This window comes from Epinephelus lanceolatus, chromosome 18 (genome assembly GCF_041903045.1).
Source record: "Epinephelus lanceolatus isolate andai-2023 chromosome 18, ASM4190304v1, whole genome shotgun sequence".
In the NCBI taxonomy this organism is placed as follows: Eukaryota; Metazoa; Chordata; class Actinopteri; order Perciformes; family Serranidae; genus Epinephelus; species Epinephelus lanceolatus.
In genome coordinates, this window is record NC_135751.1 from 20,824,029 (window position 1) to 20,841,487 (window position 17,459).

A 17,459-nucleotide genomic window follows, 5' to 3' on the forward strand; every position below is an offset into this window, starting at 1 on the left:
AGCATTGACAGAAACCACCCGTTGGTGTGTTTGTGTTTCTTCTCACTCCTGTGTCCTCCTGAAATATATATGACATCTAACTAGAGATCACTCTGAGTGTCAGCAGGCCATCAGAGGTAGCGTAACGAGATACACGTTAGTAAACTTGATAGTGCTGGTCAAGCTCAGTGGGGTCATCTCAAGGCCTGTGCCCCAGTTCAACACTAAATACCTTTTGCAGGAAAGTTTGTGCAGCTGTTTTGAATTCTGCTCACCTTCTTGTGTCTTACTTCTACACCTCCTGCATTTGTTGTTTTTTTCCACTAAAAAAACTTACAGAAAACTTCAAGCAACATTTTTCCATAAAGAAGGAAATGTCATCTTTTTGACTCAGCTGGAGTCTGCCCTGTTTGACAGAGCAGAGAACCAGATGAGGGGTGGCGACACGTCCTGTATTTACTACAAGTGAAGCAAACCTGTTTTTCAAGTCCCTGTTGATCTATAACCCTGGTTGCTCATAAACTGTGTCCAGATTGCCCTGTGGACTCACACAGAAGCCAGAGAGGAGCACTGCTTCTTCCTAACTGCTCTTTCTGAAACAAACAGCCTCAGCTATAAAAGCAGCCCCCCGTCAACAGGAACCCGCCATGGCGCTGCGCCCACGTGCTTCCTCTCAGCCTGGAAAACTTTCTTTCTTCCAGAGTCCCAAGTTGGCTTCTGCCCTTCGACCGCGGGCCGTTTCTTCGCGCTCGGGCTCCATGCTGGAAGAGGAGCTGTCTTGTCCTGTCTGTTGTGAGATCTTCAAGGAGCCCGTGGTGCTCAAGTGCAGCCACAGCTTCTGCCGAGACTGCCTGCAGCAGTTCTGGAACAAGAAGAAGGCCAGGCGCGAATGTCCCGTGTGCAGGAGGAAGTGCTCCCTGACAGAGCCCACGGTCAGCCTGGCGCTGAAGAACGTGGCCGACACCTTCCTAAGGGAGCAGAATCGCAGGGCGGCAACAGCTGGAACAGGGGAAGGGGCTGACGGGACAGGAGGGCAAGACGGGATAGGGATAGTGGAGGTGGAGTGCGCCACACATGGGGAAGTTCTCAAGCTCTTCTGTCTGGATGACTTTGAAGTCCTCTGCTGTATATGTCACACCTCTAAGAAGCACCAGGGACACCGAGTCTGCCCCATAGACGAGGCAGCTCAGGACCTTAAGGTAATGTGTTCTTGCTTTGTCTGTTATGCTTTTAAACACTCATGTCTTCAATCATTGTTAGAAATTCACTGAAGGCTGTAATCCATTTGTAAACCAAATTCCACACCACTGCAGTGAAATTAAGCAAAGTAGTTACATCTGACCTCCCTTCTGTGCAAAGTCAGAAACATCAGAAACATTTTAGTCTGTGTCAAACTGATCATTTTCAGCTCCCAAATGTAATTACCCACTACATTTTGTCTGACATTCTGGCACTTTCTCTACCCTCACCGTGTAGGCAGAGCTGAAGAATGATGTGATTCCTCTGAAGAAGAACCTGCGTTGCCTGTATGAAGCCAAGCAGGAGTGTGATGACACAACTGTGCACATCAAGGTATCAATAAACACAGAGTTCCATGAAACAAGAAGGCACCAGCATGACCGCTGACATGCCTGTGACTGAAGTTGAGCCACCCACTGTTAGTGTGTAAACATGTCAGTCAAGGTGTTGGAAGAGCCAACCAGTTTGTTTTTAGGGTACAAGTTATCAAGCTGAGTCTAAGTGTTGTTTGGGCTGAACAGTCAGAGCTACAGGATGTGCTTTTTACTATTTATTTCAAAAACAAGAACACAAAGTTGCAAATATGACACCTTTAGGAGGGGTTTTCGAATTCTGATTGTTTGCTAAACTCAGAACTAGAGGCCCTAAAATTAAGTATATTCAACTGCCTGAAAAAATGTTGGCATTGTACATTTCTCCAAACCACAGATGTGTTACATATGAAGGTTATTATGTTGCAGACATTTTAAAACTTTACATTTCTTTATATTTTAACAATTCTGTGGTTAACATGGTTAGGTTTAGGTACAAAAATCACTTGCTTATGGTTAGGAAAAAATTATGTTTTTGCTTGAAATGCCCACTTTTAGTGGCAATATCTTGGCAAAAAAACGAAGAGATGTATTGGTAAAAACAACTGCTTGCACTTACAGTTTACATCCATGTCTGTGAAAACATGGGTGCATCACACACATTTTCTCCTCGGCAACACAGAAGATCTTTACAATGAGCATGGTTTCAAGACGGACACCCAAGACTGGTGTATCTGACCAAATGTCTCCCCGTCTGTTCCTGAGATGACACCGAGTAATGGCCATAAGTGTTTGCAGAACAGTGTCACATTGAAGTTGACCTTTTGGATAAAAAAATGTCATCACTTTATCATTATATCCTATTAGAAATTTTGCTGTAATTAGCATATGAATTATTTATTTATGGCGAAAAACATGTTTTGTCAGGTCACCGTGACCTTTACCTTTGAGTGAAGTGGGTGTTTGTGCCAAATTTTAGAAAACTTCCTTAGACAATCTTTATATATTTCATTAACAGGAATGAGATGGACATGAGGTTACAGTGACCTTGACCTTTGACCGCCAAATTTTAATCAGGTCATTGCTAAATCCAAGTGAACATTTGTGCCAGATTTGAAGAAATTCCCTAAGGGTGTTCTTGAGGTGTCGCGTTCACAGTGACCTTTGCCCACCAAAACCTTATAAGTTCATTGTTTTGTCCAAGTGGATGTTGGTGCCAAATTTGAAGAAATTTCCCCAAGAGAGAGATATTGCTTTCTCAAGAATGGGATGGATAAATGGACAACCCAAGAACTTAGTACCTACGGCTATCGCCACCGTGAAGGCATAAAAACAACTGCTTTTTGTGACACTATTCTCCTGAGACCTGAACTTTTGTTTGGTATGCATTTTTAAATTCTCCTAGCTATTTGGGATCAGTAGTACCCGAAACGTATAAAAAACTAGACATTATCAAAGACAGTTAAGTCCCAATGTCCTCAAATTAAACTATGATAAAGTCCCAATGTCTCCAAACAAGTACTTCTTAATTAACAGTGTCTTAGCATTACTGTTGCTAAAATTTGTTGCCAGACTGACCTTGCAGAGATGGCTGCCATATTGTTTTTACACAGATTCATGTATTGTACCCTTCCTACCACTGGATGGCACATAAAAGTGCCCATGAATGTTTTCAGCAGTCTGCAGTGGTCTGTCAGAAATGTACAATGCCAACATTTTCTTCTGGTAACTGAACTGAGGAATACTGTGACAAAATGAGGGAGAAGTGATAAAATCAAACAGGTTTTATCATAGTGATGCTTTTAGAGATAACAAATGCAGGGAAATGGAAACTGCAGGGTTATAGAAGGATATTATAGTGATTTTCTTTTTGTTTTACGGCCTTAGACAACATTTAATGTACAAAATATTAAAGACTTGTTTTTTAAGATGTACACAGGTGTGTTAAATCTAAGTAATGGTAATACTCCTCAGAGATGTTAACAGAGGCCAATATAAAAATAGAATATCACAACAGACTACAACTCAGCATCAGTCACATTATTGTGCACTCACTGTATTTTCATGTTAAGCCTTATTTCCATGTTTGCCAGAACCAGACTCAGGCCACAGAAAAGCAGATCAAAGAGGACTTTGAGCAGCTGCGGGAGTTTCTGCAGAGGGAAGAGACAGCTCGACTGGCTGCCCTGCGGCAGGAGGATGAGGAGAAGAAAGAGATGGTGAAGAAGAAGTCAGAGAGCATCACCAGAGGTATCCTCACCTTCTCTCACGCCGTCATTGCCATTGAGAATGAGATTGCTTCCAGCGATGCTCTCTTCCTGAAGGTAAGTGTTTATACCTTTTTTCTCTGAATTCATTTGACCATGCTTACAGTCTGTAAAATTCTCTTTCTCTTTTGGTTTCAGAATTACGCCAACACAAAGAAAAGGTAACAGTTTTTTAATGTTCTGCATCTGTTCTGTGTACCAGATTGTTTTATGTTGGTAGGCTGATGTGTGTGATTCTCTTCTCACAGAGCACAGATCCCACCGAACAATCCAGAAAAAGTGTCAGGTGCTCTTATAAATGTGGCCGAGCACATCGGTTCCCTCAAGTACCATGTGTGGGAGAAGATGGTGGAGCTGGTCCAGTACAGTAAGCGCTCACTTGACTCTGTGTGTGATGTTTGGAAACATGTCAAATATACTTTTGTGATTCAAGTCAGCGTAGTTCTTTGTAACAGGTGTTAAACATGCAGCAACGTCTGGGGTTGAAGAATGAAATCATGGAAAGTAGCAAAACCCGCAGTTCCTCATATGGCCACTTGAGGCAGGCTTCAAAAGCAAATCAATCCCCTTAGAGCCGCATGTTAAAATGCCCAACTTTATAGCAAAAATAAAAAGTGTTTACAGCCTGATACAAAAAAACAAAATGGGTTTTAGTCACTACAGCTAATTTATCCATTCATGACAACTGCACAGGAGGTGAATTTTTATATAACTGTAACTAACAAAAAAAAATTCTAGAGACGTTGCACAGTCTAGCATGTACTAAACAATAAAAAAATAAAAGCAAGCTATAATAAATAGACAAGCTGAATTGCAGAATTTACATTATTGCACATATCAAGTGTAGATATTGCCGGGAGCAGTGTTGGTTGTATAGTCTGACAACAGCAGGAAGGACCTGAGGTATTTCTCCCTCATTTATCACTGGTGTAGCAGCCGGTCACTGAAGGAGCTGCCCAGTGTTGTCAGAGTGTCCTCCGTGGGGTGGGGCATGTTGTCCAGAAGGGATGATAGCTTGGCCATCATTCTCCTTTCTGCCACCACGTCCACTGGTTCAAGAGAGCATCGCAGTCAGAAAAGGTCCTCAGGAGTTCCCCCTGTACTCCAAAAGACCTCAGTCTCCTTAGCAGATAGAGTCTGCTCTGTTCTCTCTTATACAGTACATTGATGTTTTCTGTCCAGTCCGGTTTATTGTTCAGGTGAACACCCTGGTACTTGTAAGATATGGTAAAGATATCCACTATGACAGAACACAAGTGATGAATTGATTAAGGGGATTTTTAGATACTTACATGTAAATATTGGAGGGTGAGGATCTTTTAACACCCACGGTTTCAACAATCTTTAAAGAACTCTTCTTTCAACAAAGATTCTTTGGATGAAAAGGTTAGCCCAGCTCAGACCAGAGATTTGCGATGAGACGAGTTGAACAGGTAACTACCTGCAATGCACTGTTGTGCAACGTTCTAAAAACCTGCTGGGTCACACCAATGCAACTACATGAGATAGTGTATCATCTCTATGCAACAACTCTCTGTACTTCCAGCTTTTTAGGCCTATTTTGTGGCTGAATATAATTTGTAGCTTCTTAAAATATGAATGAGGACAGTGATTGTGAGATACTGGCTACAGCTGCATTTCTAGTAGTGACGAAATGGAAAAAAACATTAACAAAATGAGCATCAGATGGACTGTATTCATGATAAATATGCCATCATAATATGAATCACCAATGCCGGACAGTTAGTTATTGAGAATGAGTGTGTGTGAGTGAGCAGGGCATAAGCACATACAGCGAGCAGTAGCACTGACCCACCCTGATTGTGGCTGGAACCTTGGCCCTTCAGCAATAATCCTTTTGGAACCTTTTTGTTTTGTTGTACTTTAATAAAGCAGTGTGTCTTGAATTTTAAGAGGAATTAATTTCCTTTTTTTGTCTTTCCCTCTCAGCACCCATCACCCTTGACCCCAACACTGCCTACTCCTGGTTGTCCCTCTCCACCGACCTGACCCGTGTCGCCAACAGCGGATGCCTCCAGAAGCTCCCAGACAATCCGGAACGTTTTGGCCACTTTGTGTTCATACTTGGCTCAGAGGGCTTTACATCAGGCCGCCACGCCTGGGAGGTAGAGGTGGGCGACAAGGCGGACTGGATGCTTGGGGTGGTCAAGGAGTCCATTGATAGGAAAGGCCGCATATCAGGCTGCCCTGAGGGCGGGTTTTGGATGATCTCGCACTACGAGGGTGAGTACTCGGCCATGACTAGGCCCAGTATCCCGCTGCATCCGCAGGGAGAGCTGACCCGAGTCAGGGTGCAGCTGGACTACGACTCTGGGGAGGTAACCTTTTCCAACCCCATCAGCATGATGCCCATTTACACCTTTAATGACGTCTTCACTGAGACGATGTATCCCTTCTTCTGCCCTGGAGCCAACATCAATGGGAATAACCCCAACCCACTTAAGATCTGCCCTGCAAAGGTGGCTGTGTGGAACAGTGCCACATGGTGATTTAAAAACACCTTACAAAGGACATATTGAAAATTTAAGAAATTACAGAAGTGTGTATTAAATCATTTAAGAGCGTTTTTGTGTGTAAAATGAGATACAAGCAACATAATTAAAACTAATGGTTTATTTCACATGGGTTCATTTAGTGACTGACATCATTTTATGAAGCAGTTGTTTAAAACTACCAGGGTACGGTATCGCCCTTGTAATCCAGGAAGGCTCCGTTCTTCTTCTCAGTCAGGGAGGCCATCACACTAAGCATCCCCTGCACACTCTCCGGAGCATCAATCTCCCCCTGGTGGTCAGAAACACACAGTGTACATGAAGGCTGGCAAAGGAGGTCAATTCTCCTCACTCTTAATTAAGGGTCTAATGTTTCTACCAACAGACCAGTTGTAGACTTGACAGCATTTTTGAATGTCTACAGAAGCCCAGAGAGGCAAGTGTGGAAAAAAAATTTAATAATGGTGATCCATTTTCTAAGTCTGATCTAAATGGTTTTCTCTCTCATTCAAGCAGATCCTTTGGTCTCTAATGATTGGCTAGGGAAAATCGAATCCCCTCTCCCACAGAAATCAGTTAAAATGGACGCAATATCAGACTGATGGGAAGGGAGTGAAACAAGTTGACAATTCTGTCTGATACCAGGCAATTTAAGTCTTCCTTTTGGCTAAAGAAGCCAATGCTAATGGCAGATTAGCGGCAATTAAAATACATTTCCTCATCACATTGTTATTACCTAATTATATTACATACTGTAAATACATGTCTCTGCAAAATAGTACAACTAGGCTTGCAAAATGCTGATACATAGCTACGCCTGGATTCTCCTCTAATACCCCTTATTTCACCTTAGCATTATGCTAATGATATGGAGAGCTCTACCTTGCAGTTTGATGGGATTTGTTCCTTAAACAAGTGATCTAACCTCCGCCAGCCAAGCAGCTTACTTCAGCTTTAGCACTATGCTAACTTGAATGTAGATTAAAATGGTATACTGGTACATATTAACTGATTTGTTAACATTTCTTTCTCAATTTAAGTTAATGGGACAAAGTCATTTGGGCCCCATGGCATCACGTGATGGACCTGGAAATTGAAATTCCACTGGGGGCTTGGTCTGAATCTGTAGCCCCTTTTACAAAGAAATCACACTATAGAGCCGCTACGAAGTTGCTTATTCATGCTGCCTTTGTGTATTTACTCAGCACCAAAGAGGGTGGCTTAGTGTGTATTTTAGATAACATGCTGGCATGGACGAATCAATAGAGGCATGACAGGTGAGACATGTACGTTAACAGTGTTGGTCTCTAGTGTAGTGCATTGGCAGTGCTTTCCAAACAATGACAATGGCATAAAATGGCTATACCAATCATTTACCATCCCTGTTATATGGCAGCTGGTCTTGTCCTCTACTCAGAGTGTAAGGAGTTCCAAGACCTCATTGTTTTCCTAATTTGCAGACATTTTCGTCTGCTGTTCTTTGAGTTAGTCGCTAACTGCTATCAGCTACTTTTTATATCCACTGCAGTGGCATAACACGTCACCAAAATGTCACACTCCTGCTGCCCATGATCCCGTCCTGCCAGCTGTCCTGATACAGAAGTCATTTCAGCGCTGTTACTACTTCTCTTCCCAGGTCAGAGACAAGACTGCGATTGTACCTTTTATGCAGAACAGTGAGGCAGAATAACAGCGTGAAACCCCTACCTTAAGAAGCAGTGTAAAAGGGGCTTGTGTGACTGCAGTCTCAAGGGGAAAATGCTCATGGCCTTGACAGCTTATTTCAATCATGCTTGTAGCATATAAAAAACACCACACGGACATTTTCACAAGATTAAAGTCTTGATTCTCATTGGAGGGCGTCTTTAATAAAGTAAACCATGATTCAGAGTGGACTGGTTCCTCTACATTGTTTGATTGTTTCCCGTATATGAAATCTGCTGACTCACATCCTTTCCACCCATGTCGGTGCGCACCCAGCCAGGGTGCAGCAGAGAAAACAGGATCTCATCCTTCTGCAGCTCCTCTGCAGCACACAGTGTCAGCATGTTCAAACCTGCCTGAGAGGAGAAGAGAGAGAGGAAAAGTAATGGACAGACAGAGCAACTAGGTGATAGGTGATTGAACTTTTCCACTTAACAAATGTAAGATGAGACCTTTGAGTAGCAGGTCACAGTGTTAGCAGGATGTCACTCACCTTGCTGATGCGGTAGGCGACAGCAGGGAAACTAACGTATGAGTGTTTTACAAATTCCATTGAACCCAAAGTTGAGCTGATGTTGACGACGGCTGCTTTGCTGGTGGACATCCCTGACATCCCACTGGCCTTCGCTGCTGCACGAAGATGAGGCAGGAACTCCTAATGATGACCACCAAAAAGAGAGTCAACAAGAGGAAACTTTCATTGTACACCATTAAAGTTCTGTGTTTGTGGTTGTCCTGTTTCTCACTTTAAGGATGTACATAGGGCCCATGACGTTGGTGTTGAAGGAACTCTGCATGTCCTCGGTTGTAGTTTCCTGTAGGGTAGCTTTGGCGAGGATGCCTGCGTTGTTAATCAGCAGGTTCAGACCACCCGTCCCCAACAGAGAGCCCACCTGCTGGGCACACTGTTTAATGCTACAAAGGTCACTGGCGTCTGACAGAGAGAGAAAGAAAGTGGAACATCAGCGGTGATCAGTAGCAGACAGTCAGATAAATATCAGAGCTCTGCACTGTTCATAGAGTCGAGGCCTGGACATGGAAACAGGATGAGAGAGCTTGTACCCAGACGGATAATGGAGATGATGTCAGGATGCTTCTTTGCCAGTGTTTGTAAGGCCTGTTAATATACAGAGAAGACATGTTTGTAATTCAGTAAAGAATCCCACACACTGTTGATCACTTGTGCTCACTTTTTATCCAGTGGTAGAGAGTTATCCAAGTACATGGTAATTAACGTATTGTACAGTTTGAAGATACTTGCATTTTACTTGGGTATTTCTTCTTTATACTTATGCTCCACTACATATTGGAGACAAATATTGTACATTTTTTACTACATTGCAGATTTAGATTATCAATAGAAAATATAAATCAGGTAATGCATTATGATGCATATCATTACAGGTTAAACTACCAAGCACTATACAAAGTAGTTAAATCCCCCCTTTACCTGCTGCAACTTAAAATGATGAAAACATTAATGCATCACTAGTCATAATCCAGTAATATATATGTTTCTAAAATGGGCCATTCTACATAAGTAGAGTGTTTTACTGTTGGTAGATTAAATGTGTAGCCAGGGATTCTTGAGAAAGACTACTGATATTTGAACTCACCCAAAAAAAACCACCCCTCCCATCAGCGCATGAGCATATGCCAGATTTACCTTACCTCTCATTACCACTGCCTAAATGGCCTCTCTCCTGTCCTGTTCACTGATGTTAATCTTATCAGCCATTTCATTATTTAGTTTCAGACCCGTGTGACATGGCATTGTTAGTTTGACTACAATTTAGGGCATTCACAACTTTACTTAAAGATATACTATGCAGGATTTTCCTACAAAACAATGTAGACTCATACAGAAGTAATCCCTCTTAATCAGTGGTGCTCCCAGATTTTATTTTTTTTTTTTTTACATTGGTGTTCCAGTGAGGCCATTGAAAATCTTGAGGTGGAATTTCAGGAATTTCATTATGCTGTTAAAGTCTAGTTGAAAACTATGCAGTATGAGAGTTGAGGCATTCATTTGAAAGAGCACATTGACTGTAAGGACCAAGATACAGTGCCCTCCAAAAGTATTGGAACAGTGAGTCCAATTCGTTTACTTTTGTTGTAGACTGAAAACATTTGGGTTTGACATCAAAAGATGAATATGAGACAAGAGATCAACATTTCAGCTTTTATTTCCAGGTATTTACATCTGGATCTGATACACAACTTAGAAGATAGCACCTTTTTTTTGAACCCACCCATTTTTCATGAGAGCAAAAGTATTGGAACATGTGACTGACAGGTGTGTTTTGTTGCCCAGGTGTCTCCCATTTACATTGATTATTCAAACAATAAATTAGCACTGAATGTCTGAGCTCAGTTTCAGATTGGGTATGATAGGTTTTGCCTATATTTTCAGTCTACAACAAAAATAAAGGAATTGGCCTCACTGTTCCAATACTTTTGGAGGGCACTGTACTTATGGGAACAAGCCTCCTCAAGCTGAAGGTAGGGATGCACAATATTGGATTTTTTGCCGATATCTGATATGCATATATGTAAAAACTCATTTGACTGATAAGTGATACCGATATCGATAAATCCCAGTATAGTACGTCATCAAAATGAGAGAAAAAAAGTCATAGTATAGTATGTCGTCCAAAATCATGTAAAAAAGTCATAGTATAGTATGTTGTCCAAAAATCACGTAAAAATGTCATAGTAGAGTATGTCGTCAAAAATCATGTAAAAATGTCATAGTGTAGTATGTCATCCAAAATAATTTATAAAAGTCATATTATAGTATGTTGTCCAAAATTCTGAAAAAAGTTATACTATAGTATGTCGTCCAAAATAATTTATAAAAGACATGGTATAGTATGTCGTTCAAAATCATGGGAAAAAAAAGCAATAGTATAGTATGTCATCCAAAATCATGTAAAAACATCATGGCATAGAATGTGGTCCACAATCATGAAAAAGTCATAGTATAGTATGTTGCCCAAAATCATGAAAAAAGTCATAGTATAGTATGTTTCCCAAAATCATCTAAAAAAGTCATAGTATAGTATGTTGTCCAAGATCATGAGAAAAAAGTCATAGTATAGAATGTGGTCCAAAATAATGAAAAAAATCATAGTATAGTATGTCATCCAAAATCATGAAAAAAAAGTCATGGTATAGTATGTTGTCCAAAATCACAAAATAAAAGTCATAGTATAATATGTTGTCCAAGATCATGAGAAAAAAGTCATAGTATAGTATGTGGTCCAAATTAATGAAAAAAGTCATAGTATAGTATGTCATCCAAAATCATGAAAAAAAAGTCATGGTATAGTATGTTGTCCAAGATCATGAGAAAAAAGTCATAGTATAGTATGTGGTCCAAAATAATGAAAAAAGTCATAGTATAGTATGTCATCCAAAATCATGAAAAAAAAGTCATGGTATATAGTATGTTGTCCAAAATCACAAAATAAAAGTCATAGTATAATATGTTGTCCACAATCATGAAAAAAAGTCATACTATAGTATGTCGTCCAAAATCACAAAATAAAAGTCAAAGTATAGTATGTCGTCCAAAATCATGAAAAAAAGTCATAGTATAGTATGTCGTCCAAAATGATGAAAAAAAGTCATAGTATAGTATGTTGTCCAAAATCATGAAAAGAAGTTATAGTATAGTATGTTGTTCACAATCAAGAAAAAAGTTATAGTATAGTATGTCATCCAAAATCACAAAATAAAAGTCATAGTATACTATGTCGTCCACAATCATGAAAAAAGTCATACTATAGTATGTCCTCCACAATCATGAAAAAAACTCATAGTATAGTATGTCGTCCAAAATCATGAAAAAAAGTCATAGTATAGTATGCCATCCAAAATCATGAAAAAAAGTTAATAGTGTAGTATGTCGTCCAAAATCATGAAAAAAAGTCATGGTATAGTATGCCATCCAGAATCATGAAAAAAAGTTATAGTATAGTATGTTGTTCACAATCATGAAAAAAAGTTATAGTATAGTATGTCATCCACAATCATGAAAAAAGTCATACTATAGTATGTCGTCCAAAATCATGAAAAAATTTCATACTATAGTATGTCGCCCAAAATTATGAAAAAAGGTCATAGTATAGTATGTCGTCCACATCGTGAAAAAAGTCATACTATAGTATGTCGTCCAAAATCATGAGAAAAAAGTCATAGTATAGTATGTCGTCCAAAATCATGAGAAAAAAGTCATAGTATAGTATGTGGTCCAAAATAATGAAAAAAAGTCATAGTATAGTATGCCATCCAAAATCATGAAAAAAAAGTTATAGTGTAGTATGTCGTCCAAAATCATGAAAAAAAAGTCATGGTATGGTATGCCATCCAGAATCATGAAAAAAAGTTATAGTATAGTATGTTGTTCACAATCATGAAAAAAAGTTATAGTATACTATGTCGTCCACAATCATGAAAAAATGTCATAGTATAGTATGTCGTCCACAACCATGAAAAAAAGTCATAGTATAGTATGTCGTCCAAAATAATTTACAAAAGACATAGTAGAGTATGTTGTCCAAAATTATGAAAAAAAAGTTATAGTATAGTATGTCGTCCAAAATCATGAGAAAAAAGTCATAGTATATTATGACGTCCAAAATCATGAAAAAAGTCATAGTATAGTATGTCGTCCAAAACCATGAAAAAAAGTCATAGTGTAGTATGTCGTCCAAAATAATTTATAAAAGTCATATTATAGTATGTTGTCCAAAATTATGAGAAAAAAGTGATAGTATAGTATGTCGTCCAAAATCATGAAAAAAAGTCATAGTATAGTATGTTGTCCAAAATTATGAAAAAAAGTCATAGTATAGTATGTCGTCCAAAATAATTTACAAAAGTCATAGTATAGTATGTTGTCCAAAATTATGAAAAAAAAGTCATAGTATAGTATGTTGTCCAAAATAATTTATAAAAGTCATAGTATAGTATGTTGTCCAAAATCATGAGAAAAAAGTCATAGTATAGTATGTTGTCCAAAATTATGAGAAAAAAGTCATAGTATAGTATGTCGTCCAAAGTCATGAGAAAAAAGTCATAGTATAGTATGTCGTCCAAAATTATGAAAAAAAAGTCATAGTATAGTATGTCGTCCAAAATAATTTATAAAAGTCATATTATAGTATGTTGTCCAAAATTATGAAAAAAAAGTCATCGTATAGTATGTCGTCCAAAATTATGAAAAAAAAATCATAGTATAGTATGTCGTCCAAAATAATTTATAAAAGTCATAGTATAGTATGGTATGTTGTCCAAAATTATGAAAAAAAAGTCATAGTATAGTATGTCGTCCAAAGTCATGAGAAAAAAGTCATAGTATAGTATGTCGTCCAAAATCATCTAAAAAAGTCATAGTGTAGTATGTCGTCCAAAATAATTTATAAAAGTCATAGTATAGTATGTCGTCCAAAATCATGAGAAAAAAGTCATAGTATAGTATGTTGTCCAAAATCATGAAAAAAAGGTCATATTATAGTATGTCGTCCACAGTCATGAAAAAAGTCATAGTATAGTATGTTGTCAAAATGTGAGAAAAAAGTCATAGTATAGTATGTTGTCAAAAAAGCATGAAAAAAAAGTCATAGTATAATATGTTATCAAAATGTGATGAAAAATATCACAGTATAGTATGTCGTCCAACATGTGATAAAAAAAAAAGTGCATGCATGCATACTCTTATCATGATGGCCCACCAGCAGATGGAGACATTAAATACAAAGCTTTCAGTGTATGTAACATTCATTCCTTATGCAAAATAAGAAAAAGCATGTTGACTCTTTCTGATAGTTCATTTTAAAGCCCATATTGGCTAATACGGATACTATTTGGTACCCATACAACACATTTTCATTCAGATATCTTGAGGTGAGAGTTAAAGGGACCCTTTGTAAAAGGCCATGTTGTTACCTCGCCAAAATTTAGCCAAACTTTGGGGCATTGTTTAGTTCTCTTACCAACAAGTTATGCCAGTATGGTACCAACGGATGCCTCAGGTTGTCCGTTTAGTAAGATACCGTGACCTTTGTGCTAGCTCCACCCTGGAAGTGTCACTGTTTTCATTCATCACTGATCGCCCATTAGAGGTGTGTGGCTGTCCTATTTTCTGCACAGACTGTCTTCTGCCTGTATTTTCTTATTTTCTGTGTTTGGGATGTTTATAGGCGTGTACCCCCACCCTGCTCAGGTGAGGTTGGGGCTTTATGAAAAGGCAGCATCCAGGTGTGAGACTGTAAGCAGCAGGCAGCATCCAAGAACCACAGATGAAATGTCAAACAAGAGTGGATTTAGGGTTGGCTTTAACGTAAATTTTTGCAGGAGAGCATGTGTACAATCAGTAACTGGCAATCCTGCATAGTATTGACCAGTTTAAGTAGTTTATCAGGTATTGCTACGTTTTAAGGAGAACTATCTGATTACTTTTCCCACCACTGCCTTTATCTGTGCAGGGTTTCAATCACTGCAACTTTTTGGTGTTGTCTGTTCTGTTATTTGTTGAAGACTTCAATAAGTCACAGAGGAAGTACAGAATCTCACCTCAGCCCTGGGTCCATCTGGGTCCCTGCAACAGGCAAACAGCTTTCTCAATGGACGGGGGGACTCCACCATTTGCTTAACCATCTCCAGGCCCAGGCCTCTGTTTGCTCCTGTGATAAGCACGCTGACTGGTTTAGCCGCCATTTCCTCTGCCTCAGTTTACACAGTTCTCTGTGCGCTGAGCTCTCTGAGCTCTTATATAAGCCTCAGTGCTTTTAGCCTGGCCACTCCCACGTTCTCATGTGGCAGTTTGTTTAGGATATCCCATCCTCTGCTTCTTGGCTCCACCTCAATAACTGTGCAAGTCACTGTGATAAGTCAGGCATGTGTAGAACTTAGCACACATACTGAGAGAATGTAGTGTTGCCAGAAATGAAAGATAACAAACATACTAAAAAATATGGTCATAACATTGAAATATACTAGATGAAAAGAGGGAGTGTAATTAGTGTTTGCTTTTTAAAGCTCCAAGAACAAGAGTGCAAAGCAACTCTCACACAGTGAAGGACTTCCTGATGACAAACATAAAAGAAACTGTCTAGTGAGCTGACTTCTAGTCAAAGACACAAGTTAACCAACAGTTTACACATGCTGAGTCATGTTAGACTTTGATCTTTGTAACTCATTGATGGGGAACTTGAGCACATTTGCAAACCAGATGTACTGTCATATGCAAACAGTGCAATGATTAGCCTAAGACAACCTTGCCTTTGGCTCAATTTATTAACTATATTGAAATAACACAACATATACTCAAAACTGACTGGATCTTTCCCTGGGCAGGTGTGGACTAGTCACACACCAGCTGACATTGCACAATATGATAACTACACGAATATAGGGCACATGCTACGCTACAATAAAAAAGTAACAATACACCACACAAGGGGGGGGGGGGGGGGGGGGGGGGGTGAACTAACAGCCAGTGTCATCTTTCTGACCCACAAAGCCCTCTATAGAAGCAGGGAAGCACTGCGAGGGTCATGTTCTTGGAATCCTCTGGGGCTTTCAACAACATCCAGCCCTGCCTTCAAGTGAAAAAGCTCCGTACGCTGTATCCTAAGTCATGACTACCTCACTGTCTGACCACAGCATGTCAGAGAGGATGGCAGTGACTGAGATTATGATAAGCAACACCAGCAGTGCACCTCAAGAAAATGTCCTGGTGTCATTTCTTTTAACTCTTCTGGTTCAACTCAGGTTCGTACCACCTAGAATTTTTTTTTTTTGCTGCAACTCCTCCATTGTTGGATGCATCAACAAAGACAAGACACCACCATGTTACACCACCATATTTTTAAACTAGCCTACATTGGACAAACCAAATATTGGCTCTAGATAGTGCCATTCATGTTTTTTGCATCTCCACCATAGTTAGCAGCCCTTCCACGACAAAAGCATCGGAAAAGCACTGACTTGTAATGTGAAACTGCTTCATTCAGTGCTTTTACCGGTTTAAATAATCTGGACCCTTTGTTGTGGAGAGAAAGAGACATCTGCAGATAAATTGGTTCCCAGTAAAAACCTCCTGAACAATGAACACTGAAGGAATTATAATTAAGAGGAGTTTCAGCTGGTTGCAATCTGCAATCAGAGCCCGGTTTCACTCTGAAGTCATTGAAATCCAGCGTTTGTGCACTGACTTGCTGCATCAGAAACCAACAAAAAAAGGTGTTCTTTAATGTCAGGATGATACACGGACGGTTGTTGTTATAGTTTACGGTGCCCGCCCAGTGGCGTCAGGGGTAAACGTGGCAGGACAAGGACCAAAGTTATGGTGGCAAAAGTCCGTCTGGGGCCTCGGGGTGGTGGATGGGTTCAACAAACACCAACTATCACCCAAGAGAGCGGTTTTCACGTCCCGTAAGATTCTAAAGCAAACCCTGTTCTTTTTTCCTAAACCCAACCACATGCGTTTGTTGTTGAAGGAAAAATAACGACAATTGGCGGTGTTATACCGATGCAGTGTGTTTATTTTATAAGAGACTGTATGTAAACATTATATTTCCTGTGACAACGGAAGTGTATTTTGAAAGAAGACAATGCCTGTAACAGGCAGAATTTGACACAGTCCCAGAACGTCAACAACTACTCACTATTCCTTTCAGCCAAAATATGATATTTTCCAAACCCTAACCAAGTGTTTTTGTGCCTACACCTAACCACACATTAACTCCAGCTGTCCCAACATAAAATTGAAAAATAAAATGTAAAGAAACAAACATTTAACATGTCCACCACATATGGAATGTAGAAATGTAACATATCTGTGGTTTGAAGACACAGTACCACCTGTTAAACGTTCCCAGAAAGAGATTACCTTACCTGCCTGAGGCTGGGAGGTTAAAACAAACACGCCTAGCAGGAAAGCATCCACCTTTGTCAGGTGCAAACTCTTTTGTAGACAAGAGGCTATTTGCAGCCTTCTTCTGTTTGTTCATTCTTTGTAAAGTAGCCATGATTTGTACGTCCTGTAAGTTACTTTCCTTTAATACCTAGTTTATCTTATTATCGCATAGTGTTTGTTGTTTTTTTAAATAAGTTTGCTTTGTCATTGCAGAGCTACACACTTACCTACCCTGCATTTGAAATAAAACTGCTCTGCTCTCAATGGAACCTGCTGCCTGCTTCCCCTTCTGTACTCATATCAAGTGAGTCAACGCCAGTGTTTCTCCTACGACCAGCAATTATTCTGGCGACTGGGTTGCCTCTCACCCTCTCCATGATGGGCTGTGGCAAATTAGCAGCTCATTCAGTCACCAGATCGTCCAAACCAGATAGTTCTGTTCTTATTTTAGTTTTATACACCTCTTCTTTGTTTTTGTTTTTTATAACTCTATTTATCTGTATTTATTTCTGTCCTTGTG

The 17,459-nt window shown here is 39.6% G+C and overlaps 2 protein-coding genes across 2 annotated transcripts; one reads left to right on the forward strand and one right to left on the reverse strand.

Annotated features, from left to right (window-relative positions):
- The first annotated feature begins 501 nt into the window (after positions 1-501).
- LOC117268808 (E3 ubiquitin-protein ligase TRIM35) lies at positions 502-6,437 on the forward strand. The gene is made up of 6 exons (XM_033645505.2): positions 502-1,178; positions 1,456-1,551; positions 3,623-3,853; positions 3,935-3,957; positions 4,045-4,163; positions 5,747-6,437. The coding sequence occupies exons 1-6, from the start codon at positions 627-629 to the stop codon at positions 6,304-6,306; spliced, it is 1,581 nt and encodes a 526-aa protein (XP_033501396.1). The 5' UTR covers positions 502-626; the 3' UTR covers positions 6,307-6,437.
- LOC117268809 (C-signal-like) lies at positions 6,416-14,781 on the reverse strand. The gene is made up of 6 exons (XM_033645507.2): positions 14,593-14,781; positions 9,076-9,130; positions 8,760-8,947; positions 8,507-8,668; positions 8,259-8,369; positions 6,416-6,601 (listed from the first exon to the last, which is right to left on the reverse strand). The coding sequence occupies exons 1-6, from the start codon at positions 14,734-14,736 to the stop codon at positions 6,488-6,490; spliced, it is 774 nt and encodes a 257-aa protein (XP_033501398.1). The 5' UTR covers positions 14,737-14,781; the 3' UTR covers positions 6,416-6,487.
- Positions 14,782-17,459: the final 2,678 nt, after the last annotated feature.

Bases quoted from the DNA above. Each gene is read 5' to 3' on its own strand.
- LOC117268808 (XM_033645505.2), top strand. From the start codon at position 627: ATGGCGCTGCGCCCACGTGCTTCCTCTCAGCCTGGAAAACTTTCTTTC. The intron at 1,179-1,455 runs GTAATGTGTTCT...CTCACCGTGTAG, and splicing joins AGGCAGCTCAGGACCTTAAG to GCAGAGCTGAAGAATGATGT. The intron at 1,552-3,622 runs GTATCAATAAAC...CATGTTTGCCAG, and splicing joins ACACAACTGTGCACATCAAG to AACCAGACTCAGGCCACAGA.
- LOC117268809 (XM_033645507.2), bottom strand. From the start codon at position 14,736: ATGGCGGCTAAACCAGTCAGCGTGCTTATCACAGGAGCAAACAGAGGC. The intron at 9,131-14,592 runs GTGAGATTCTGT...GTATATTAACAG, and splicing joins CAGATGGACCCAGGGCTGAG to GCCTTACAAACACTGGCAAA. The intron at 8,669-8,759 runs GTGAGAAACAGG...GGTCATCATTAG, and splicing joins GCCCTATGTACATCCTTAAA to GAGTTCCTGCCTCATCTTCG.